The sequence below is a fragment of the Megalobrama amblycephala genome, linkage group LG7 (assembly GCF_018812025.1).
Source record: "Megalobrama amblycephala isolate DHTTF-2021 linkage group LG7, ASM1881202v1, whole genome shotgun sequence".
Classification (NCBI taxonomy): Eukaryota; Metazoa; Chordata; class Actinopteri; order Cypriniformes; family Xenocyprididae; genus Megalobrama; species Megalobrama amblycephala.
The window spans coordinates 36,175,189-36,201,347 of record NC_063050.1 but is presented as its reverse complement, the minus strand read 5'-3'; the positions used below and the strand labels follow the sequence as shown (position 1 = coordinate 36,201,347).

General features: G+C 37.2%; 1 protein-coding gene across 1 annotated transcript; it reads left to right on the top strand.

Moving 5' to 3' along the window:
- Positions 1 to 425: 425 nt before the first annotated feature.
- Positions 426 to 15,728, top strand: kcnip4b (potassium voltage-gated channel interacting protein 4b). The gene is made up of 8 exons (XM_048197250.1): positions 426 to 684; positions 5,341 to 5,465; positions 5,604 to 5,673; positions 6,275 to 6,345; positions 8,075 to 8,182; positions 8,318 to 8,422; positions 12,017 to 12,079; positions 12,156 to 15,728. The coding sequence occupies exons 1-8, from the start codon at positions 597 to 599 to the stop codon at positions 12,201 to 12,203; spliced, it is 678 nt and encodes a 225-aa protein (XP_048053207.1). The 5' UTR covers positions 426 to 596; the 3' UTR covers positions 12,204 to 15,728.
- Positions 15,729 to 26,159: the final 10,431 nt, after the last annotated feature.

The window sequence follows — 26,159 nt, the reverse complement described above, 5'->3', positions numbered from 1 at the left end:
CAAGAAATGTTCTTGAAAATAAGGGCATATACACCTTAGGGAGCTAAGAAGAGATATACAGACAAAGCTTCACAGCCTAAGCATTACTGGAAGAAACTCGGAGAAAACGATTGAACAAAAGTGTGTGTGGTCCTGTAAACCTAACGTTGTGGGGACAAAATGTCATTTTTTGGTCCCAAAGAGGAAAACCGTTTATACTAAATTATGTTTTAAAAATGTTTGTGTCTGTGAGGGTTGTGTTTACGGGTAGGGTTAGGGGATAGAAGGAATAATCCCTATAGGCTACAGTTTAACAGTACAAAAATCATTTAGCTATGTCTTATGAAAAATTCCCCAAACAGAAAACCCAACGTGTGTGGGGGGAATTGTGTTTGCGTTTGTGTGTGTGTGTGTGTGTGTGTGTGTGAGAGAGAGAGAGAGAGAGAGAGAGAGCGAGAGGAAACTGATTCGCTCTCAGATGTTTTAACGCTGACGCGCATACCTTTCAGCGTCACTGTCTATCCATGTAGCCTACCTGATAGGAAACTGAAATTCAACTTGATAGCACATTGGAATAAATCGGAGAACTTGCTTTTTCTTCCATTCCTTTTCTGAAAATGAGCAGCCGACGGCGACGATGCAAGCGTCAGTTGATCAAGTTTACCCAGCATATTGCTCGATTAATCACAGGAACTCTGAACTCAGGTAAATCAACCAGTTTGTAACAGTAGCTATCTTTCTATATCAGCTTTTGTTCCAAAACTGTTAACATTAACTGTTAAATAAATGCTTTATCACAATTAAATCATTACTTTACTATATATCGGGTTACATTACAATAAATGTAATTAATAGATTAATTACAGATCAGTAGTTCATGAATATCCTAATATGGCTACTGTGTATGAAAATATATTATTAACTTTCATGACTTTTCTTTGACTTTTCAAGAACAAAGACATAAGACATAGCCTATTTTGCCATAGTCCTACAATGAAAATAATTTTGTGTTGGAACAATTTTAACTCAGAAATTGCTAGTAAATTTCACAGGCACTTACACGTATGGCAAGTAGCCTAACACAAAGAATTAAAAATGAAATATTGATGTAGAAAAACTGAAATAGTATTTCCTTGTAATATACTCCAGTAATCTTTGTTTTATTTACAACTTTGAAAAATCAAAGTTGTACACACCAGTCAAACACACCAGGGGCAGTTTTGACATGGGAAAGTTGTATTTACATTCATGCATTTGGCTGGTGCTTTTATCCAAAGCAACACTGCACTGAAGGTATAGTCTATATTATAAGTCAAATCCACGACCTTGGCAATGCGACATGCTCTAATGTTTTAGAAAAACTACATCTGTTGTAGATTAATTCAATAATTGCAATTTATGTGGGCCAATCGAATTGTTTTACTTTTTCCATTTTTTTCTGACCATAGCCTGTAATACATTCTAATACAGATTTCCTTTTTCCTTTTCTTCTTTTTTTAAATTTATTTATTTATTTTTTTTTTTTTACAAGGATTTCATATTACAAGAAAAGGTATTAAAATCAGTGTGTATCAACAGCATGGTGCCATTGTGAATATATGTATAGTTTTGCTTATCCAACAGTAAAAAATACTCAATAGTGTTTTGTATTTACATGTAAGACTTCCAGGCATGTGTTTAAACTAACTAAAAAAACACCCTAAGTAATCACTTACTGTACACCCCTCTTTAGTTTTCCATATGTCATTTTTCCACATGACAGCGATTCATATTTCATTTTCAAAATTCAACATCAGGTAAGAAGTAACCACACCAAACTAAAAAATGTCCATGAAAACAACATTATATACTTCAATTACAATAGCGCTTCAATTACAATAATTCACTATACAAAAGCTTTGATGATGAATGAGGGAAATGTAATCACAATAAGAGCAAATAACATTTTTCAGCATTTCAACACAAACTGTCTGCAATTATCTATTTTTTATTTGTATTTTTTAAAGATGTTATTAACTATTGAGCAAAGTAAGAAACTTCTTGGAAAGTTCCACATTTCTTACTATATGTCAATCTAAATGCAATATACAATATTAATACATATCACATTGCAACACTTATGCTAGTAGAAAGGTCTACAGGTGTTTAAACTCCTTCCAGGCTGTCTTGTAAATTCATGCCTTACACCTCTTTTTTTCTAGATTCTTGAAATTACGCATTTTACTAAAATATTTAATATTTAATGGCAGAGTTGTAGATCAAATATCTTGCCAAGGTAGCACAGAGCCATGTTTCACTCCCATAGAGGTTGGCTAACTGTCTAACATCTTTTAGTCTAAAAATAGCACAGACATGTAAACCATAATAATGTAAATCCACCATAATGTTAATTAAGGTTTTAATATGCAATGTTCTTTCATACAATTGTACTATTTATTCACACAGTGCAATTATTAAATTAGATTGCGTAGTGTATTTTGTTTGTATTCAGTCATCATTGTCTATTATTTAAGTGCAATACAAATAATATAAATAGTCATTTACCGCACCCTGTATGGGTTATTATTGAAATTACAGTGCTAATCATTAATGGTCTTAACTTTGTGGATGAGAGTTCTAATTAATTTCATTTTTCCCTTGGCTATGCTTCATATCCTTGTGGGACTAAATATAATTACACACTCCATCATTCCATAGCCGACCATAAGACACTGATGATCCCTTAATAATGCCATAAATTAAGTACTGCAGACACCGGTATCTTTTTCAGGTAATTCTATCTGCCACATTTCACATTTCATTTTATTTCATCATTTTTTCTGCATTTGAGAAGTTTTTGTACTGCTGTTTTATCTACTTGAATATACCTTCCTAACTGAAGATAATGCATGCTGAATACTTACATTTAGTATTTGATTCATTTAATCCATTTGATTGGTTTTCCACTGGGGATTCACTGCTCAGTACGTATTTATGCCTTAAAAGCATCACAAGACAAAAATAGCTACAAACTTTTCAATCTTTTCCCCTTTCAAAAACAGGCCACAGCAGACATTTATGAAAGTCATACCGTGTCATGTTGCCACTCAGCAGGAAAAGAATGATTACCACACTCCTCACAACACACTATGCCAACGACTGGAAAAATCAAAGAAATTACATTAAAATTAATCTCTTGAAATTAACATATGGTTAACTTATGAAGATGTAGAAAAATGTGTCATTTTCATCTAAATGTTACCAAAATAGAAAATGTTTTCTTCTATCAGCCACCACTCAATTTATTCTTTCATCTGAGCTGAAGTTTGTTGTTTCATCTCTGTTTCTTGTGTGCGCAATGATTAATTTTACGTTCACAACTGCAGTCCTAAAATAGAGTGAAATACCATATTCTGCCATGTAAATTAAAGGCCAGTGATTTCACATACATCATTTTCACATCCTGCACAGAGTTTTTAATAGAACACTATCATCATCTGTTGCATCATAATCATAAAAGTTTAGTCTTTTTTATAGATATGCATAGTAGTATTACAGTTAAACCAAACATTATTCAGACATTTTTTATATATTTTTACTAGTGGGTGCAGGACACTATAGTTCATTTATGTAAGTGAGGTTAGCAAAATAAAGTAAACTGTGACATTTTATACCCAAAAATTCTTCATACAGTGGACTACCAGTAAAATTGATAACATTTTGGAACCAAAAATTATTCAGACACTTTGACCTGACCATGTTTTGCTTAAGTATTATCTGACATAATTTTTTTCTGACACAGTTTAACTCTGAGATCTTGTCATATTTTATTTCCATTTTTTAAACTATAATGAATAAAATGTATCAATGAATGAAATGTTCAAGATGTCTGAATTAATTTTGGTTTAACTGTATATATTTAGGTTCATTCCATGTCAACTCAACCAGCGGTCCTCAGATTTTTTTTTTGATTTTGATCATTTTTTTTCCCAGCTCCAATTTGGCTCCAAATCTCAGGTCATTCTGCCCACCCTCAACAAAATATTGGATTACTCAGTAAATCCATGAATCATCAATGACTATTTATGTTTGTCTTTCTTCAGAAAAAAATATTAACAAAGTCAATATTTTGAGCCAGGGAAATTTCTGAAATTTGGTTGATTTGACATGGAATGACCCTATAGGTAAATCTATATTATGTCTCAAACACAAAAGTTTCCCTTGAAACTAATTGCAGATCCAGGACTAGTCTCTCAAAACTGTTCTGGTTATTTGTAGCACCACCTGTGAAATGTGACCAGTGAAATGCGGGTGCTGTGACTTGATTGATTGTGTTCTAGGAGCAGCTTGTAAAATCTTGACCAGTCTTTAAGTGGGTCATTCTTGCACCCCAGTTTTAGCATGTATTAATCACCTCATACCAAAACAGTTGTTAAACAAGAACATGTTGACCTACAAATAATAAATAGTAGTATAGTTCAAATAAGACTGGATATTTCAAAGAAGGTTTTATGTGATAATCATTGCGTTACCTTTTTTCTTCTGTATTTTATTCAGAAATGGTTTATATTTCTCACAGACAAGGGTATTTAGAAATGAGGTTAGATGTAGGACTTTTTTAAGCACATGGACTATAACTTGTGAAAACCAGTGCTTCTTTAGGACTGCAGGAATCAACCTATGCACCAGGACATTCTCCATGAGAAACTGGGACAGAGGTATTATGCATGTCCTAAAGGAGACACCGCTCAGTGTTTTTAGTTACCTGACCTGCTAAGGCACAGTGGTGAATATTTAATAAATTTCATGGAAACAGGCCAGCAGACTCTTTTAGGTGTTTATGCTATGAATATTGACCCGCCACATACTGTACACAATAGCCGCTAAATAGTTTAAGTATTTTATGAACAGCTAGCTTTAAACAGCCAGAGGATTTAAAAATCAATCAAAAAGCAATATAAAATACAGCAATTGCACAATAAAGCTAAATACTTGTATGTTCCCTCAGTTTATTTTGTTATGATCCATTATTGAAGTAAAGATCACAGACACAAGATCTGTTTTGACCCTATAGTTTTTCAAATCACAGGTAATGTGTAAAAGGAAACATGGGTTGACAAATCCATCAATATATGTCACTCTCTTTACATTATTCATCTAAGAAGACAAATGTTTGTGTAATTAGTGTCACTGTACCTGCTAGTGCCAGGATTCTTAATTAAAGATAAAGCTCTAGGTGTCATTGGACAGTTTGCAAGCAAGGGTGTGTCTGAACACCTGCATGTATCACAGTAAATAACAAAAACTGATTCTTTGATACAGGAGCTGTATTGCCCATAAAAAAAATATAAAATAATGGCAGCTGTGTGTGCTATGTTGTAGATAATGAGGACGAGGAACAAGAGAGCACAACGGTGCGGTATCACCCTGAAAATCTGGAGCAACTGCAGTCGCAGACCCATTTCTCAAGACAAGAGCTGCAGTTACTCTATAGAGGATTCAAGAATGTGAGAGTTCAGTTAAACCCCACCTGCTGGGGGTAGAAATTAAAAATGATGTTGTCATTTTTGGGTTTCTGCTCTCTTTGGAGAGATTCCAGTCTCTTAAATATTGCTTTCTTGTCTGAACCTTTTTTTTTTTACTAGGATTGTCCGAGTGGAGTTGTGAATGAGGACACATTTAAAAACATCTATGCTGTGTTCTTCCCACTGGGAGGTTGGTCCACTTAAAGTTTATATTATTAAATATGTTTAGCCAAAAAAATAAATAAATAAAAATAATGCCTCCTTTGATCTAGTTCTTAATAGAAAACTAAAATGCAAATTCTGTATGAAAACAAGTGTTAAAGATCTATTGTGCAGGCATTAAAGGCTATTAGTAAATTACTGTATTTAAAAATATCTGTGCAGATCACATGAAAATACATTGTAATGTGACAGTTTGAATAACATTTGAATAACACTGCAGTCAGTGTCTCCTCCTTGTGGTCTGATGTGTGATTTTTCACACAATATTATGGCTTTTTAACAGAAAGTTACAGTTTACAATATAATATGATTAAACCAGTATAACTTTTTATCCCCTTTGTAATTATGAAGTGTGCCATGTTATGACCAGATTCAGTTAAAATTCTTATTTTATTAAGCTATGGGACAGGCCAAACCAAACCGATTAAAATACATGTATAATAAAACTGGCTGCCATTCCATCATAATACTATGTCTTTGACAAGTTTTTAGGTCTATACATGTGTACCTATAAATCTGGCATTACCTTTTTTCCTGCTGTGGTATAATTCTATTTATTATTTTCTCAGATTCATCAAAGTATGCTCAGTTTCTCTTCAATGCATTTGATAAAGATAAGAATGGCTCTCTTAGCTTTGAGGTAAGGATTTTTAATTAAATTGTTTTTGTAGAACAGGACAAATATTTGTGTGGAACAAATATGCATATGAAAATGTCATCATGTTTTGAATGGCTTTAATGGTTTGGATACAGTAATACTATTGATTATCCTTTATTTATGATATGAATTTGATCCAGACTTTTGTAGATAATGTTTTCAGATGTTGAAATCACACTGGATAAAAGATTAGGAGGAATGTACAGACACAGGTTACCTTTAGTCATTCTTTATGACTGCAATAGCTATAGGGCCAGATTTACTAACAGCTTGCGCCAGCGCAAACCCTCTTTTGGCATTAAAAAACTTCTGTCAGGATTTACTAAAGACACGCAGAGCAAAATTAGTGCATGGATTAGTGTACATGGAGTTGTTTTTGCGGCTGACCTTATTGCATATGCATTTGCAGGAGTTTCCCTTTCAGACACAAAATTTATGGGAGTAGTGATTTACAAATTTTTGCGCTTGTGAATTTACTGGTATTTGCGGCATTATTTAACGCCCCAAAAAAGCATTTCTTAACCCATTTTGCGACATGGCTGCGCGTGGTAGAAGGGAGGAAATATTTTCCACTTGTATTCATTTCTTTGGAATGCCAGAGGAAGACGTTATCCGAACATATCGTTTGCCAAGCCATGTGTATGTGTTTGTCAGATTACAGATTACAGTAACAAGTTGCGCCTGTGTCGACCCACACCTGATGTGAGCATCAGCTATGCTTATTTGCATCTCAACGATAATTTGCGCAGCTCTTGTTAGATTGCGTTGGTCTTTATGTAAATGATTTTACTGCATCTGTGTTCTTTTATAGAGTACCTCAGGGATGACGTGTTTTTGTAGACAAAACCCGGAAGCGAGTTAGCATTTTAGGACTTCCGGTTCCATCGCCATAAAGTCTATGGGTTTTTTGAATGGGGTTTTGCTAAATCGCCTGAAATAAGGTCTGTGGTTAACAAAGCCTCTAAATATATTCACGTTTTGATCTATGACATAAAACACACCAGTTATAACTCGCTTGTGATTTTTTAAACCTTTATTGTGTCTTAAAAACAGCGGTTGCTAACAAATTGCTAAAAGGTACTACTTCCTTTGGCGGGGACTTTAGACGTCATCGTGACAAACGGGACATTTGGACAGCATTTCTCATGAAAAAGTACACAGTGCAGATCATAATCAGCGAGCATGTTTTTAAATAAAGTTGTTTTTCAAATAAAGTTTGAGGAAGCTTGGTGGTGACGACATTGATCCGCGACCATGGTGTGCTGTAGTCCGTTTATAGCCTACTGTTAGCTTTTTATATCTGATGACTTTATTTAGGCTTCAAAATGTATAAATGTTGTGTTAACTTGTAAAGATTATCTTGATAGACAAAACGTGTCATAACCCATAAACACAGAGCATATTTTTTGCGATTTTCCAAAATGCATGGGAAAAATGCATAGGCTTTCGACCGAGGAAACCTGTGCGCTGCTAACTTCCGGGTTGGCCCACAAAAACATGTCATCCCTGAGGTACTCTATTTGTGCATCAACAGTAGATCACGTGCAAAACTTGCCACTCCCATAGGCGCATTTGTAGAATTGCGCTCTCATGCTAATTTGCCCCATTTAGTAAATCTGGCCCTTAATGTGTTTCTATGTGTTTAAATGCAAGTATGAAAGGAGGCTTTGGTTTTTCTGCTTTGTGTTTTTTTTTATGTTTTTTTTTTCAGGAGTTAGTCTGTGATCTCTCTGTTTTGTTGAGAGGCACTACTGAAGAGAAGCTGAATTGGGCTTTCAATCTATATGACATCAACAAAGATGGACAGATTACTAAAGAGGTCTGAAAACTGTAATGTAATTCTCAAGATTATGTGTTTGACTTTTTAGTTTTCAGCCAAGGACTAAACACCTTGTGAGGTTTGGTCTGTGATGTACTGAATGCAAAGACTGTGTATTTGATCTTTTTGTTTCAGGAGATGTTGGATATTTTGAAGTCTGTTTATGATTTGATGGGGAAATCTATCCATCCAAGGCTTAAAGAGGAGGCAGTGAGGCAACACGTCAGAATGTTTTTCCAAGTACTGCTATTATACACTATTATAAAAGGAGAATGTAACTATGAGTACATTTTTGGAAAATATGTGCAATTTTGCTATGTATAAGCAGTTTTCAGTTCAGGGTGGCACTAAAAGCACTATTTATTTTAATCCTGTGTGAACATTGGGTTAATTTACCCTTTTCGCAGAAACTCCTAATACACTTTATGAAGATTAATCTGACTTTTAGGGTGTGCTCACACTTGTCATGTTTGGTTCGATTAAGACGAACCCTGGTGCGATTGCTCTGTTAGTGCTGTTCATTTAAATATGTGTGAACGCTGCCATCCCAACCCTGGTGCGTACCAAACAAACTGACCGAGACTGCTGAAAAGATGGGTCTCGGACCACTTCCAAACGAACTCTGGTGAGGTTTGAGTGATATATGAACGCAACACGGACTAAAGACATGTAAACGAACCAAAAAGAGGAAGATGAGACCCTAAAAAGGACAGAATCCTCACGCATATCAGTTTTTCTCGTCATAGTCATGAGTTTGCCCATCACAGGCATCAGACGTGCGTCTCCACACAGCGGATTCTCGCCGCTGTTTTGACTCCTTTACACATTTTATAAGCTCTTCATGAGTTCTCAGCTGGCCAAAATACCATCATATGGAGGCTACGCACACACAGCAAGCACATTTATTGCACACAGCATTGTTTTGGATATTCGGTAAGTTCCGTCTCAAAATAGGCAGTACGTCATAAAATTCGAGGTTGTGAACGTATCCCTATGCCTTTAGGTTCAGTATCTTTAAGTTTGGTGATAAAATTCTGAATGCTAATCAGACCAGGACTAAATGTTTTTTTTTTGATCCGGACCAAACAAACCAAACAAACCGAACTATAAGTGTGAACACTCCCTTACACTCGTGACAATTCAGATAAACTCCAGTTGTCAATACAATACATAAAATACTTCACGCAACCTCCATTCACTAATACATACAATACAGTGACAGCGTCCTGTCCACAGGATCAGACACAGGATCATTGACACTAACTCAGAGTGTTACTGTCTCACCCTGAGCGCAAGCCATTGCAACATAAGCACATTCTTCCAAAGCAAAGACAGGAACTAATAAACAAAATTAATTTGCATGCCTGACTACTCCCAAGGACATATGGGTATAAAAGGAGGCCAGCATGCTCCAGACATTCAGATTTTTTCTTTGGACCCGAAGCACTGCGTCTCGCATGAGAAGCGACCTATTCATTCACAAATCTGCTGGATTCTGAGCATTGTCCGTGTCCCTGTCTCCTTGTATCTTCATGTAAGTTGCAGAGGCTGCCCTTGCCCCGTTATGAGAGGTGGGCATTCGCATCCTTAACTACCTCGATGACTGGCTAATTCTAGCCCACTCGTGAGAGTTGTGGTGTGCGCACGGGGACTTGGTCCTTGAGCACCTAGCCTGACTGGGACTTCAGGTCAACTGGTAAAACAGCAAGCTCTCCTCAGTGCAGAGCACCTGTTTTCTTGGTGTGGGACTTGATCGCCATGACAGCATGTCTTTCACTAGACCATGCCCAGTCAGTCCTGAACTGCTTAAAACAAGGCAACAAGGCAGTGGTACCACTGAAATATTTCAGAGGCTCCTGGAGCATATGGCATTCTTGGCCGCAGTCATGCTGCTGGTGTTGATGCATATGAGACCTCTTCAGCATTAGCTTCAGGCTTGAGTCTGATGATGGCCCTTCTGATTCTGATTGAACTCATCCTCAATAGATTTAATGGGGAGCCTCAGTTTGCAGTTATTTCCATAGAGAGTGATGCTACTTAAGCTCCTCAACAGACTTAGCCATCTCCTCAAGTGGCAACTATTTCTCCTATCCAGATCTGAAATGGTGGAGATCGGGAACTCGTAGAGAAGCGATGGCCACAGGATCCTTGGTAGAATCCCATGCTGGCAGATCCATGCCTTGAATTTTCTGGGAAGGCCCGACTTATAAACTTCTTTCAGCCACCGCTCCACCCCTTCACCCCCTCACCCCCTCACCCCCTCACAGGTCTTCTTAACGGATGGTGTATCCTTAAGGCTACTGTCAAAGATCTTCCCGAGACTTTTCATAGGCTTCTCTGAGAGGGTAGGGATTTGTACTTCTAAGACAGAGAACCGGAACATATTCACTGCTCTACCTTTCATATTCCTTGTTTGTCTGAGTGTTGTCACCTGTGCCTTATGTTCCTTGCTCCCTTTCTTGTTGAGTCCTCGTTAGTCTGAGTGTTTCCACCTGTTCCATCCTGTCCTTGCTCCCTTTATATTGTGCCGTCTTTCCCTCATGTCTTTGCCAGTTCGTTAAACGTTGTTCCTTGGTATACCTCTCTTATTCCTAGTACTTTTCTTAGCCTAAGCCTTTAGTGTGTTTTTCTGTGGTTGTTACTTAGTTTTTCTTGTTATCCTAGTCGAGTCTTGATTCTGAGTATCCTTGACATTAGTTAGTATCATTCCTTTTGTGTTTTCAGTTTTTACTTTAATTCTTATATTACTTTAGCATTTAGCTTTCTCTTATCTGTTATCTAACTTTATTTATTTGTCTTTGTTTATTATTCTACTAGTTCTCTATTTTACTCCAAGTGTAGTTTTCTGTTTTCATTCTTTTGTATTAGCTCTTTTCTTTATCCAGCATTGGTTCCCATTATCAGTCTTGTCGTGCTGCGTCTTGTCTTGTTTGCTTTGTCTCTGTTCTCTCCTAGTCCTGTCCAGCAAGCTGAGCTTCCCTGGCCACTTTCTCTATCTGCCAAGCAGCCAGACCAGTGCAGTGCCTGTTTGTGCCCAGAGAGTCACTCTCCCTGTGCTGTGTGATCCTGCCTGGTCATCTCCGGTCCTCTAGTCTTGCGCTGCTGTTCTAGTACTGCTCCACAACCTACTGTCATCTTGGGTTGGACTCACTGGCCACTCTCTTAGCCTGCCTGTCATTGTGCCTCATTCCTGCCTGATGTTTGGACTGTGTTCCCTTGCTCACAATATCTTGTCTTGTCTGCTGTTCTGTTAATAAACCCACTTGAACACTTATTCTGCATTTGAGTCCTCCCTCATAGGTTCCATGACACTATCCCGTGATGTCCCATTTGGTACTGGAGCTGACCTGGACCTTGCTTTCTTTCTTCACCACATCCTGAACTTCTTGTAGGAGTGGACCCTCAGGTCAAATATCTCATCAGGCACTGGTGGTCTTATCACAGCCTCATACTGCCCTAAGCCTTGGTCTCTGGTCTCTAAAAGTGTTGTGAAGGTGTTGATCATCTTCCTCCTTCGAGCAGGCTAAGTGCCTACAGTGTTTCTACCCAAGGCGCTGCTTAATAAACCCAAATGGGTTATTAATAAAAGCAGTCCACTTCCTAGCCCTCTCCCTCCCTTTCTGAGCTGCCATCTGTCTCTCTAGATGTCACCAAACATTCTAAATATCCACCACAACTGACTGTGAACTGGCATTCATGGCTGGTTATGCAGCAGTCATATTCATTAGAATCACTGTCAAAATGTTGTTATGCATTACTTGATTACTCCTCACTGTACATTGGAAAACAAAACTGCATTTGAACTGCATTTTTTCCTTTTTTTTCTCCCCTAAGAAAATGGACATAAACCAGGATGGTGTTGTAACTATTGATGAATTCATTGACTGCTGCCAAAAAGTATGGCTCATTTTATCTTTATCAAAACATTTATTACTTTTAGCAGATGCATAATAATACCACTTTTGTTTTGCAGGATGAAAATATCATGCAGTCTCTTAAGATTTTTGACAATGCAGTCTAGATGTTAATCAGGAATTTCAACAGTACTTGGACAATTCTGAGCAACACTCGTTGGATAATTTCATCTTTTCTGTGCTGCTGTTCCGTTCAGGACAGAGCTGGACAACTCTGGCCTGCTCCAGATGCCTGTGAAGTGACTGCTGAATGTATACATACCTAGGGAGAAGTTTGGGGGCTGTAGTGTGATGCAAATGTAAGGTCAATGTTAGTGGTAGAACAGCAACTGCTTTTACTAAACAACATCAGTGTTCTAGTATTATAATGTGCTTCTGTGGTTACTGACCTGTCTCATTTTTGTGTGCACTAACTAGCTGTTTAATATTAATTGTATCACACATTTTCTTTTTCCACAGCTGATCTCTAAGTACTCTTGGTATACTTAGGTAGAGATTAAAACCTTGTTTGACCCTAAACTTTTTAATATTTTTTCCAATAGATTAATAATTTACTATGTTTACTTGCAATTCTCAAGGTCAAGCAAGAACCATGTATCTAAAGTGAACACTCAAGTTTTCTTGATGTCAAATACGCACATTGTTTTTAAAGTAACACTAGATAGCCAAAAACTAGTTCTGAGGTTGTAGTTTTTTGTTTTTATTTTAATTATCTCTATATATTATACTTGCATATGATGCAAAAAAAAAAAAAAATTTCTAATTAACAATGTTTCCATAACACAAGGCCTATAATACTCGAAAGTGGTAGGGACACTTTTTTTTTTTTTTTTTGGGAAACCAAAACAAGTGAAGACTTCTTTTTGAAAATAAATAAGTGAAAATAAATATTCCATATGCATAAAAAGAGGATGGCATCTGTCAATACTTCAAAAGCAGTTTTTTTGTGTTGATTTGGCTTCTTTTCTCCTTAATGATGCACAAAAGAGGGTGAAGATGATCAGACAACCCAAATATTATTTTGCCCTTGTTTTCTGTTCTCTAAGTGCAGAAATGCTTTATTGATCAAGTACATAACCAATCAGTGTTCAAAACGATCTCCTTACCTTAGACCGATTCACAATGGTAAGCTTGTAATAATGTTTTCTAATTTGAGTGGTACTGGTAGGTTTCCATGGAAAATACGAGCTTGCCGCCTTTGCGTCATTATGTCACATCTGTATACGTAAAGAAGGAGTCCTGGCTAGTTGTTTAGATCACATTTATGGATGCAGCAGGTGGCAAGTCATTTGTAGCCTCTTCTTGCAGCAGCTGGAATAAATAACAACTGGCAAATCACCAGTAGTAAAAAGCAAAAGACTTTGGACAGTGGAGTGTCTGAAATTAGATTATATTCAAGTTTTAAATGTGCATCTGATTACAGATACATGGGATTACACTGTACTTACAAAAGATTTGTATTTCAAAGAGAACAAATTCTAAGGAACATTAAATTGTTTTTTGAGGTTAAAAGAACAATTTCTTCAGATGGAATTCAAATGGTATGACAACTAGAGATTAGATAGTGCAGAAACTGAAATCTACAGATAACACTAATACACACTAAATAACATGTAGTCATGCAATGTTGATGTTGTTAACATGAACAATTTAAGAACAATGTATAACAATAATAATTTACACGGTTTGATGTGAGCTGAGCTAACTTTGCGATGTTAGATCTAATCACCATTGGTAGCGCAATTTAATGTACTTTTTTTTTTTTTTTTTCGTTGGTCAGATCAAAAGTGGCAGACATGTTACTTGCTTTTTCAGGTGACGTTTTCTGGTGAAACTTCTGATTTTGGACATACTTCCAAGACGTAGCATCTGTAATTCAGAAGTACAGTGAATATCCACACTGGTGCGCTGACTGACAGCCCACACATACACCTCAAAATATTATGTTAATTCACGCTGAGGAGCTGTGCTGATGCACAACCTATGTAAAGAAGATAATTCTGCAAATAACTGCAATTGCAGATTTCAAACAGAGATGGCGACTAAGAGGCAAAACTTACAGTCTGCAGTTTAAGTAGTTAGTGAAACTGTACTACTGTAGATTAGGATGCCTGGACAAGGTAACATTACTAATAATACTACATCTCTGATATTTTACAAGGAATTAATGCTAACTAGTAATTATATACGACTCTCAATAACATCTTGGCTCCCCTTAGAAGGGGAACGAGACACTGCATCATGGAGTTCAAGCTATGGGAACACTCCATGTGAGACAATGTCTGAAGCACATGTGTTACAGCCAGTCTCGATTGGCTACTGCAGTCAGGTGACATCACAGGTGCGCTGGCAGGGTATAAAAGGGCACCTAGTGAAGACATCATCAACTTCATATTGTCTGAAGAAAGATGTACTGTACAGGCATGACGGAAGTATGGCAACCCCTTTGGAAGTGGAACTCAACACTGCGTCATAGAGTTGACGCTATGGGAATGTAATACCCACATCGCCATACTGAACAAATGCCAGCTCACTGTGCTGTAAAATTACACAGCGATCTAGGCTGTAGCCAAGAAATTGCAAGCACACCTAGTGACCAAGAACTAAATAGCTTGAAGTGCGGCATATGCAGCTCAATACCTGGAGAGAGAGCGTCTGGAGTGGAACGCCACACCAGCTCTACACAGGAGCTTTCTCAATGTGAAGCTGTCATAGTAGGTGCAGCCAGTCCCCTCGAGGGCTTACAGAGTGGGCTCTTCTCCTAACAAATAATGCACAACTTATGAGAGTATATCATCTAAAATTTTTTCTTTCTCCTAGCCACACATACACACCGAAAATGACATGCACAGACAGACAAATGGCTTCCTAAAGACAGAGAAGCTGATGATGTCTTGACACTGCAATGGCGCCCTTTTATACTCTGCCAGCACACCTGTGATGTCACCTGACTGCGGTAGCCAAACAAGATTGGCATGTAACACACATGCTTCAGACACCAGCTCGCACAGAGTATTCCTAGAGAGTCACCTCCATGTTGCAGTGTTGTGTTCCACTTCGAAAGGGAACTGACAGTTTCAATTTATTCTTTTGTTTTGTATTTGTTGTTTTGTATGTTAAATGTCCAGAATATAAAATATACCAGCGTTAAGGAAATTAGGCTTTGATAAAGATTTAATATCAATTGGTACAAATATTTAATAACAAAAAGAGAAGAGATGCTTCTAAGTCAGAGTGCCTCCTCTTTCTCAGGTAGGAAGGTATGTAGTTAGTCATTGGCTGATGACATAATAGTTATTTTGTTCAGTCTGTCATTGTCAATAAAATGGACATTGCACTGCACTGAAGATCTGAAATTATAGAGAATTCTAAGATACAACTGATTTTTTTCAACATAGTATATAGTTTTTGACAAATGATGAGAGGTGGTACCAATAAATGGTGCACTTTTGATGGTACTGTACATTCTAATAGATGATTGTCTAATAGATGATTGCCTAATTCTAATTAAAACTGCATTCCAAAATAGTTCTTCTGTGACTTTTTAGATATTTGAAAAATGTAACTACTCAGAGGAATAATTTTGTGGTCATATTATTAGTGTTTATTGTAAATGTTATATTCTCTTGTGTTAATCTAATAAATGCCAGCTGCCTTGATTAAAAAAAAGTATAACATTTGGTTTGCTATTTTCTCTTTCAGTTCAGCTCAGTATTAGACTGATTCAGTAGAGAAACTGAGACTATAACATTTTTTTTTTTTATCTCAGAAATCTGTGTGACTGTTACTTTATGAAAGAATATGGACTTCATAAGGATCCAAACAACAAAAAGCAAATATTAAAAAATTAAGCATTCTGAAAATGTGGTTATTTTATGGCAATTATCTTACAACACATTCTTATAATGAAACATCATTCTAGTGACTTTTATTCTACTTTAACAAAACATCATTATCATGCCTTATTTGAACTTTCTGCTGGTTTTTAAAGATTCCATTACTTTACCCAAAGGCAAAATGTAAAAACAACAACATAAACAACAACTGTAACTCATTGTAATATGTATACAGTAATAACGTACTTATAAATCATTTGCATAGTAAATTCTTAGTTAATATATTGTAGTCTCTGAAGACACTGGAGATTCAGGGCTGGACAGAACCAGCAGGGACACTGGAGAGTCAGGGATTGGAAAATAAGGTGAATTATGTTCACAAACACATCCTATAATACAAGAAGTGTTCCAGAAGCTTCAACATTTACAACATGTACAACACCAATTCAACATTTTCCAAACCGTGTTTTTGTCTTACACTGAATCATTATGGTACACTTATAATAAGTGTTTATATTCAGACTATTTCAGACCGGACTGGTAGGACCCGCCGCAGAGTATCACAGTAACTGCGTGACTCGCCATAGACATACACGGAGAAAAGTAGCTCCGGCTACAATGTTCTTCCACAAGATGCGTGCAGTTCTGTTTATTAACCGCTAGAGGGCCAAAAATCACGGACTGCAGCTTTAAACTAAAAAAGACCATTTAAAAATTAATCTTGCATGTCCTGTGTGTCTCTGTCACATAACTTACATGAGTAAACATGCCATATTGGCTTTCCCCAAACTATATTGCTATACTGAGATGAGTGAAATCGACTGAAATATGTAATAAATACTGAAATAAAATGGGGGAAATATTAATAATTATTCATAACAATATGATTATTAATTATGATTAATTATGAATATGTAAATCAGTTAATCAGATTAACTGGATGTAGCTACATTAAAATTAATGTTACAATCAATTACCTGTTCGTCCAGTGGACACTCAGTGTTGATTGTTTATTAATTCTAAGAAATGTTCATTTCCAGGTTATGGAAAAACAACGTTCTTATTGTACAGTACTACTCAGAGCATGTCGTCAGGATCTAAATCACTTAAGAGGCAATTTATTAGCAGACGGAGTCAGAACCAAACATGTATCGTGCACAATCTTTATTAACTAACTCACAAATACATAACTAAACTAACAAACACATAACATACACGCAGGTCACACACATACGTAGGTAAGAATGAGCAATGATAGAGTTGAACTGGAAGTGGAACCGGGAATGGAGCTATAGGAAAAAGTCAAAAACAATCTGGAAAAGAATCATCAGGTTCCTCCGTAATAAAACACCTTTGCTGACAAAGGTTTTACAATTCAATTCTAAATCGCTGTTTAATGTTCAAATGTCTGAAGTTGTTGCCAGTATCTTCTGTGTTGGATGAAGTACTATGAAACAACTTATAGATGAGCACATGGCTGGGTTGTAGGCCGAGGCCTGCAGGCCTAGGTCGACAGGCCTTGGCCTGAAATGGCCTACAGCAAAAAGGGGGTCTCTTCAGTCGTCCAAGAAGCAAGAAAGAGAGAGGGAGTGGCATTGTTCACTGGCTTTTAAACTCTGGTCAAAGTCACACCTCTTAGTTGTTGACCGGACCAATGAAGATTTTGTATTTCAGGGCAACAACACGCCTCCTGTCAGGGCTTTTATGACCGAGCAAGATTAAGTGTTTATTATTAGTTTTTGAAGAAGAACTATTAAAGATTCTTGTAATACTGATATGTTGCACAGGTATGGACATACCGTATACACAAGCATTTAAATCTTCTTGATACGAACCCATAGACACTAAACATGGCATAATTGAAGTTACCTTAAATGTTTCATAAAACATGTGAATACAATGAGTATAATACAACAACAGTCAGAGCCGGCCCTCCCTATAAGCGAACTAAGCGGTTGCTTAGGGCCCCGCCGCCACCAGGGGGCCCCCAAGAGCAAATTAAATGACAGCTTGATTTTGACATTGCGCAATCTATCAGTTGCAGTTCTGGCGCATCCGTCTCAATACTGTAAAACCTTACGTACATTTGCATCACATGTTACACTCACTCACAGGACACTGCACTTATTCTCAATCACAAAAGTTCGTTATTTGCGTGTGCTTTAAAGCATTGCCGGTTAAACATTTCATTCGCGTGCTGTTCTTAACCAGAAGCGCGCGTGCACACTAAAAGCCTGTCAAACAGCCTCCAATTAGTGGACTTTATCTTTTGCATCTGCACTAATACTGTCAAATACACACAAAGTTTAAATAAACAGAGTTGCTTATGTCTAAAGTGAAAGTAATCAGTTGAGAGAAAATCGGATGCGTGTCTGTATTTAGATGCGTGGCGGTCTTAAAGAAACAGAAGCCTAAAGCCCCGGGTATACTTAACTTTCTGCGCTCGGACGCGTCTCGCGCGCAGGCGCGTCCTTCAAATGCCTTGTCCAAATACCCACACATTTGCGGTCTTGGCCACTTGAGAGCTCGCGCACGCGAGTAAGTGCGCAAGACTGTCCCATATCTAAAAATGCCCAAGTGCAGTACCCTTAGTGCACACTAAACCCACACTACCTTGAATACCACTTCGGAGCAGTATTCAAGGCTAAGTGTATCCCATCATGCATTATGTTTGGAAAATCACACGCCCCGAAATCGTGAGATTTCAAGGAAAACATACGACTGCAAGTTAAAATAATTAATACATATGATTTGGTAGTAAAATATAAAGTGTTGCGCATTTTATTGATGCAAAGATGAGTGGGATATGTGTATTTTGTAAATCATTTGCAACTGCTTTTTATTCACTAAGCAGGATCGGAGCAGAAAAATAGTGCATCCATCATTGCAACATAGAAGATACACCAAGAGAACAAGAAACATAAATGATGGAGAAGGCATGCTTCTGAGTAATAGTAAACATGCTGCCCTTGTCCTTAAAGGGATAGTTCACCCAAAAATGAAAATTCTATCATCATTAATTTTACTCACTCTCGTATTAATTTCTTTCTTCTGCTGAACACAAAATAAAATATTTTGAAGAATGTGGGTATAACCAAACAGTTGGTGGCTTTTTCAAAATATCATATTTTGTGTTCAACAGAAGAAAGAAACTCATACAGATTTGGAACAATATGAGAGTGAGTAAATGATGACAACATTTTCATTTTTGGGTGAACTATCCCTTTAATGTTAATAATATATTTATTATTGTTATCTTCAGTTCTTACAGGTCCATCTAAACTGTTCATTTTGTAATTATTTAAGTATTTATTTTAACATTATCCATTCTATACATTTAAATTTATTTTTTATATAAAAAGATAATGTTTATCATAAGTTATTTTAACTGAGGGGCCCCCAAATGAAATTCTGCTTAGGGCCCCATCAAAGCTAGGGCCGGCCCTGACAACAGTAATAATGGATACCCTTTCCTGGGGATATGCAGGTTCATTTATAGAACAGTCTGTCTATAAATTAATGCAGGAACGTCTGTGCTCTGTATGGATAATGCAGGAAAGATACACGTTTCCTGTGTCTCTTCTCTGCTCTCAATGTGGCAACCACATTCTTTAGCGCAATAAAACTTGTAACTAAGAACTTCTCGGAGGATGGGGGACAGGCCCCAGAGTGCTTTATGGTTAACTATAACAAATAATTGTGTCTGATTTGTCTCAGTCGTTACACAGACCCCCCTGATGATTTATATAGGTGACCATCGACGTGTTGTCTGAGCGAACGAGAACGTGGTAGCCCCTGAGGTCTGGCAGGAAGCTCCTCAGAGCTCTGAATACAGCCAGCATCTTCAGGCAATTTATATGCCACGAAAGATGATGGTCCCCTCATAAACCCCTTGTAAATTGGCCATCCATAACCGCGGCCCAGCCCGTGAGGGATGTGTCGGTCGAGACGATTTTCCGGTGACATGGCGTTCTCAACACTGGGCCTTGAGACAGAAACCAAGGCTTTTTCCATATTGCCAGGGAAGAAAGGCATCTGCGCATAACCCTGATTGTATGGAACAGATTTCCCCTCGGGAAAAAATCCCTTGGTTCTCAACCACCAGGAGGCCAAAAGGTATCACGTCGGACGCAGATGCCATGAGCCCCAATAGCCTCTGAAAATACTATACAGCAGTGGTCAGCAATAGGCGGCCCGCGGGCCAAAACTGGCCCGCCACCAATAATATTTAGCTTTAAATGTGTTTTGTCGCGCCGCTCCGCGCCGCATCCAGTGTAGACAATATCGTTATAATGGGTTCTATTATCTTTTGTAGCATTAGTTGCGCTGCTCGTGTCCGGTGTTATTATACATTCTTTGAAAACAGCAACAACTTTGTTGCAGATAAGACACACCAGCTTTGCAATCACAAAGCTAGGTAGGATGAATGCATAGTGCCATAGAGAGAAAATGCATAGTGCCATTTTCTCTCACTAGCTATCTTAAATGTTAACATCACTCTGCACACGACAAAATAGCATACCTCCATCACAAACAATAAAAAAAAAATGCAGTTTAGTGTGTGAGGATGCCAAGGAATAATTCTGAGTGTAAAAGTTATAGTAGGCTACGTCAAATAATTATTACAATAAGTTAGAATCCATTGTATAACAAGCAAATTAAAATGTTACACATTTATTATTCACAATATGGAAAGAAGAAATAAAACATAGTTTGTTAAGAGCATGACTCAAACAGGCCATTAATGGGCTTATTCAAGTCCTCTTTTATTTTTTATCCATTCAGCATCTCCCACATATGTGTGTCTTAACAAGGCGGTCTGTGTTGCAAGTTGGTGAATGAAGATACTTGCCAGGTTATGTGTCACTACTCTGCTTTATTAATTTATTCAGTGTAAAACCCAGACACCGCCACACAAATGTGCCTTTTTGTTAATGACTGTCTTACTACAGGATTTACACAGAGTAACAGCTCACTACCAGTTACAAAAGACACTGTAACAGTCTGTCACAGGCAATTATAGTTGCATTTTCAATTAATTTCTTAAATTATCCTTTGACTATGTTCTGGCCCACCATCTAGTGGCAAAATTTTTTTAGGCTTGATGCCAAACTTAATTGCAGACCCCTGCACTAGAAATTGAGAGGGAAAATTTTACAATTACCTATTTTATTATTTTCTATTCATGGCAGAAATAAGCTTTCATAGGGAGAAAAATATAAAAATCCAGCAGTACACATTCTTCCTCCTCTCCCTTACCTCTTCTTCTCTCTTGTCCTAATTCAACTACTCCTCCTTCAAATATTCCTCTCTCTCGCCCAGACATTATTTTTCTCTCTCTCTGCTCCTCTGAGTTGTTTGGCATCCACACTAAATAAAAACAATTCAAAGAGTACCTTTTTTACTGTATGTCCATGTAATGAAAAGAACTTCAACACCTGACTATGCCTGCAACAGAGATTGGAATCTGCTATTTCTCAATATTACAGTGATCTGCTACTTAAAAATGCTTATCAGTTATTTGTTTTATATATTTTTCCCAATACTTTTGAGCTGCTGTTGTTGCAGAAGTAGATGCTTTATGCTATATTCAAGGTTTGAAACATTAGGTCTTCATTTCTGACATGCTGACATGTTTAAGCATTTGTAAATAAAATCAGAAAGATCCATGATTTTGGTATTGTGTAAGCTTGTATGAAAAGATAATTTTAGAATTTTAGAAACGTGTTAATTGACTGCATTTTGTGTGAAAACAACATAAATGTTGTTAATGGTATGGTGTCAGCAGAAGGATGTTGTGCTAATTGTGTTTTTAAAATGTGACTCTGAGGACCCTTTTCCTTTTTCCTGCTCGTTGTGGATCTCACAGTAGGACACATAGTTCTGGAAGTTTATATTTATTTTATATTTTATACGAACAATGTTGAAGTCTCTGCGGTCACAGCTGTCAACTCCATCATCCCAGTGTAATAGTTTCTGTAAATAGTTCTGGGATAAATCTTGGCATTTTTGATATGTCAAAATTGCCCCACTGTAAAACATTAAGGTGGGAAAAATATTCATTTTTGTCAACTCCGTCGGATGTCAGGTATATATATATATATATATATATATATATATATATATATATATATATATATATATATATATTTATATATTAGGGATGCACCGATACCACTTTTCCTAGAACGATGCTGATACCTATACTACTGTATATACATATTCATTGATTTAATTTGTTTAGCATATATATTTCCTTTAGTTATTTTCATGTTTAATTATGCCTGTTAAAATGTATTGTACAAGACTCTGTTACTTTCACTGTTCATTCATATTTTATCTTTCATTTAATAGCACAGTGAATATTTAGAGCTGCTTCAGTAGGGTTCAATGCTAAGGATTTGTATCTGCTGGCATGGTTGGGTGAGTGGTTCAAATGTTTAGATACACACCAGTGAAATATCACAATTCTCTGTTACAATTTTGATACTATAGCAAAAACTACTAGCTTAATCAATGTAAATGTGAAACATTATTAAGTAAACAAGTAAGCAGTCAGTAATAAAATAAGAACAAATAATCCAATTACAAATAGCACAAATAAATACAATAGAACAAAGATGAAATAAACAGTGCTTTTCAGGTTTTCAGTTCTAACAATAGTTTTCAGGTACAGAATTTGAATAAAGGAATTAAATGGAAAATAACTGCATATTCTACATAGTCACTGTATAAATTAAATGTAGACAAATATAAAGTTACAAAAGTCATTCAGTCAAGAGCAGTGAGGTTTCTTTGTCCTTTGTTGTTTGATTAACATTAAAAACACAGGAGCAGGTTTATTAAGCTGCTGTCCCTTTAAGACAGAATGCACAGATCCAATATACTGTTACACATGCTTTTATTTCTCAACTGTTTTCATTCACTTAAGACATAACCGACTACTAGACAGGTGTTTTTGCATAATTTTGTGTGAATGCAAGAAAGAGAAATCAATGCAGAATTCAAGCAGTGTTCTGGGTGTGCACTTCGGACGTTTGCGCACAATAAACTTCTTGTCCTGTAAACGTCCTGTAATAATCATTATACATAAATCACGTAACAATTCAAGGTTTTACTAATAACATATATTTAGTTTTAATCCAAATGACGCATGTGTGCTCAGTGAGCGATCAGCAATGAAGAGCATACAACAGTAGTGTGTTCTCTCTCTTTGCCGCCGGTTAACATTAGCAATATGTACCTCGTTTTACCTTATTTGTTATTGCCATATCCGACCAAACTACAAACTTTCCAGCAATGTCTGTGAAAAAGGGATGCGATCAACAAGCTTGTGTGTCTGTGCCTCTGTGCTTTCAATCCTCTCCACGTTTGGCTTATCAACTTGCTCACAGCAGCTATTTGGTGTAAATATTTAATATGTTTAACATTCTTTTAATTCAATACATTTACTTCATCGATATTCTTCTCTGATATATCCATTGTGCTCTATGTTTGCTCTGTTGTTGGTATTTCTTTGTCACAAGCAAGGTACTGTACATGTTGTGTTGTATCGGTTGTTGGTATTGGAGCATTTTATTGAGTACTAGAAAAGCAGTATCGGGCCCGATACTAGTACTAGTATATACATATATACAGGGCGGGATTTCTGGTGAAGTGGTTTAGTGGGGAGTCACGAGGTGACGTATTGGGCACTGGGTGTGGCTTCTGAAGTCACACTTGGATGTGGATGGGGTTGGATGTCCACCGCAGGCTGCAGCAAGCCCTACTTTGAACGATCAGCCATATCAACAGATGACAGGCTGTGATATTAATGTTGTCCACCAGAGGGATCCACAGGATAAGAAATCCTTTAAGCCTATAATCTTCAACCCTAATCAGTTTGAATGGAAATAAATGCATAGATCTTGTTCATTTGTATAACCAGTATGTATTGACAGCACAGTTTCATATTATTAGGGTACAAAGCAATATGTGAAATGCTCATAGATCATTAAATGTTTATTTAACCTGTATATATCCCAATAAAACATATTTGTCAAATTACTAGACATGATTAAGTATTGCTGTACTACACTTAAAATGAAGAGACGATTTTATTTGTCTCTTTTAAGATAGTCTCTATTCCGTTACTTCCTTAAAGTTCCCCTGTGGTGAAAATCAAGTTTTTAATGTTGTTTATATGTCAATCTGTTAATGTATTTTAAGACAAATGTGCAGATTCATAAGTCAACACCATTGCTGAGTATTTTCTGTTTTAAAACTGCAGTGATCTAAAGAGTTTCAAAAACGTGGTTTCAAATCGTCACAAACTAGCTTGTAACCAATCACGTCAAAGTGCCAGCATATCATTAACTATGACCGCTCTGAAGCAGTGGAGTCTCAAGAGAAGCCAGGTTATCCCGGTATATTTTTCTGTTGATATATAAAAAAATCAGGTAGATTAAGCAATATAGCAGGTGTATGATGTATATTAGATTGTAATGATGAACTATGCCTTTCTCCACTGACATTCTGAGTTGTTCAAAGCATTGGATTTTATTATTAGCTGTTTGATAATGTAGTCAAGCAAAAGGCTAATCATATTAATTACCGTCATGTGTCCGACGTTGTAAAAAGCGATAGCATTGTGCGTTTACCTCATTAAGTTGACCGAGTGGATCTCTGAGCTTGTGCAAGTGAGTGGAGGCGGGGCTAATTAGCATATTCATAGATGCACATATACTAAATGAAGCAAGGGTGTAGAGTTACATTCAACCTTTTTAAGGCATGAAGAAATTTTTTTCACAGGAAAATTTTTTTTTTAAATATGTCATTTTGGTGATCAAAGATGAGCTTTAAAGGACAAAAGTATTGACTTCATGGGGACTTTAACATGGTTTAACAGTGTTCCTTTGTTGGATGGAGTCTTCATTTTCTCCCAACATCTCAGCCACTGAGGACGCAGTGGATTCATTTTTGTAGGTAATGCACCCCAAAATATGCCTAAATTAGTTTATGTCTGCGCAAATCATTTCACTCCAGACTGCTTTGTGAACGAGGGTCAATGCAAAGGGACGATACAAAACACAGGTTTTGCTAAAAAGTTGTTACTCAAGGATGGATCAGTACCAACTGTTCGTGATCCAGCTTATAGTCTCTGGAGCGATTCTGGTTATGGCAGCAGTGAAGGGGAGAGCATGCACTTCATTACAGTTTACAATTTGTTTTACAGGTATAAAGTTTACAAGTTTATTAAGCACCCCCATAGAAAAAACAATAAGGTCTGTATATATTTGTTTACTGTTAGTTGTAACAAGTGTTTTTATTCAATCGCTGTGTATGTTAATGCAAGGGAGAGAGAGTTTATGGATAAGACTTTAATGTGCACTTCTTGTTCTGTGTTTTATTCAGATCTCACAGTGATTTTCTGGAGTGAAAATGGACGCATTATCTTTTGTGTGATGTACAATAAACTTCATAAAACTCATCAGTAAAGTTTTGGGCATCATTCAGACGGTGTCTGCTACAACAGGCTTGTACTAATAGAGGATAAAAGCAAGATGACAACATAATTTATAACCGTAATCAAACTAAAATATACCTGTTCTGCCTCCATGCAGCATATATTCTCTGGCTCATTACTGAAAGTTTCTGACATTTTCAGTGCTTGAGATTGTTCTGTTTGTTGCATGAGCTCTTGAAGATCCGCGCTCTTCTTGAAAGTGGGCCGGGAGCAGCAGCTCATTTGCATTTGAAGGGGCACATACAAAAACAGCTTGTTTTTGCTCACCCCCCAAAACGTCTCAGTTATGTATGTAACCTCATGACTGACGAATTGGGATCTCGCCAGAGAAACCAATCTACTTCGAGTGTAAGCCAAGGCGATGGCGTTCACGAACCAGTGGGTCATCCTCTGCTTGCAGACAGCCTTTTCCCTTTTGCTGGTCTCCGTAAAAGACAAAGAGTTCCTGAAGATTTGTGTTTGGTCCACGTACAGGCACAAAGCATGGACAGGACAGAGAAAAGATAGGACTGGGTCTCCCTCTTCCAGGGGCAGCACTTGCAGCTTCACCACCTGATCCCTGAAAGGAGTGGTGGGAATCTTGGGCACATAGCCAGGCAGGGGTCTCACGACCACATGGGTGTCACCCGGACCAAACTCTAGGCATGATTCGTTGACCGAAAATGCCTGCAGGTCCCCTGCCCTCTTGATGGAGGCCATTGCAACCAGCAGCAAAGTGAATA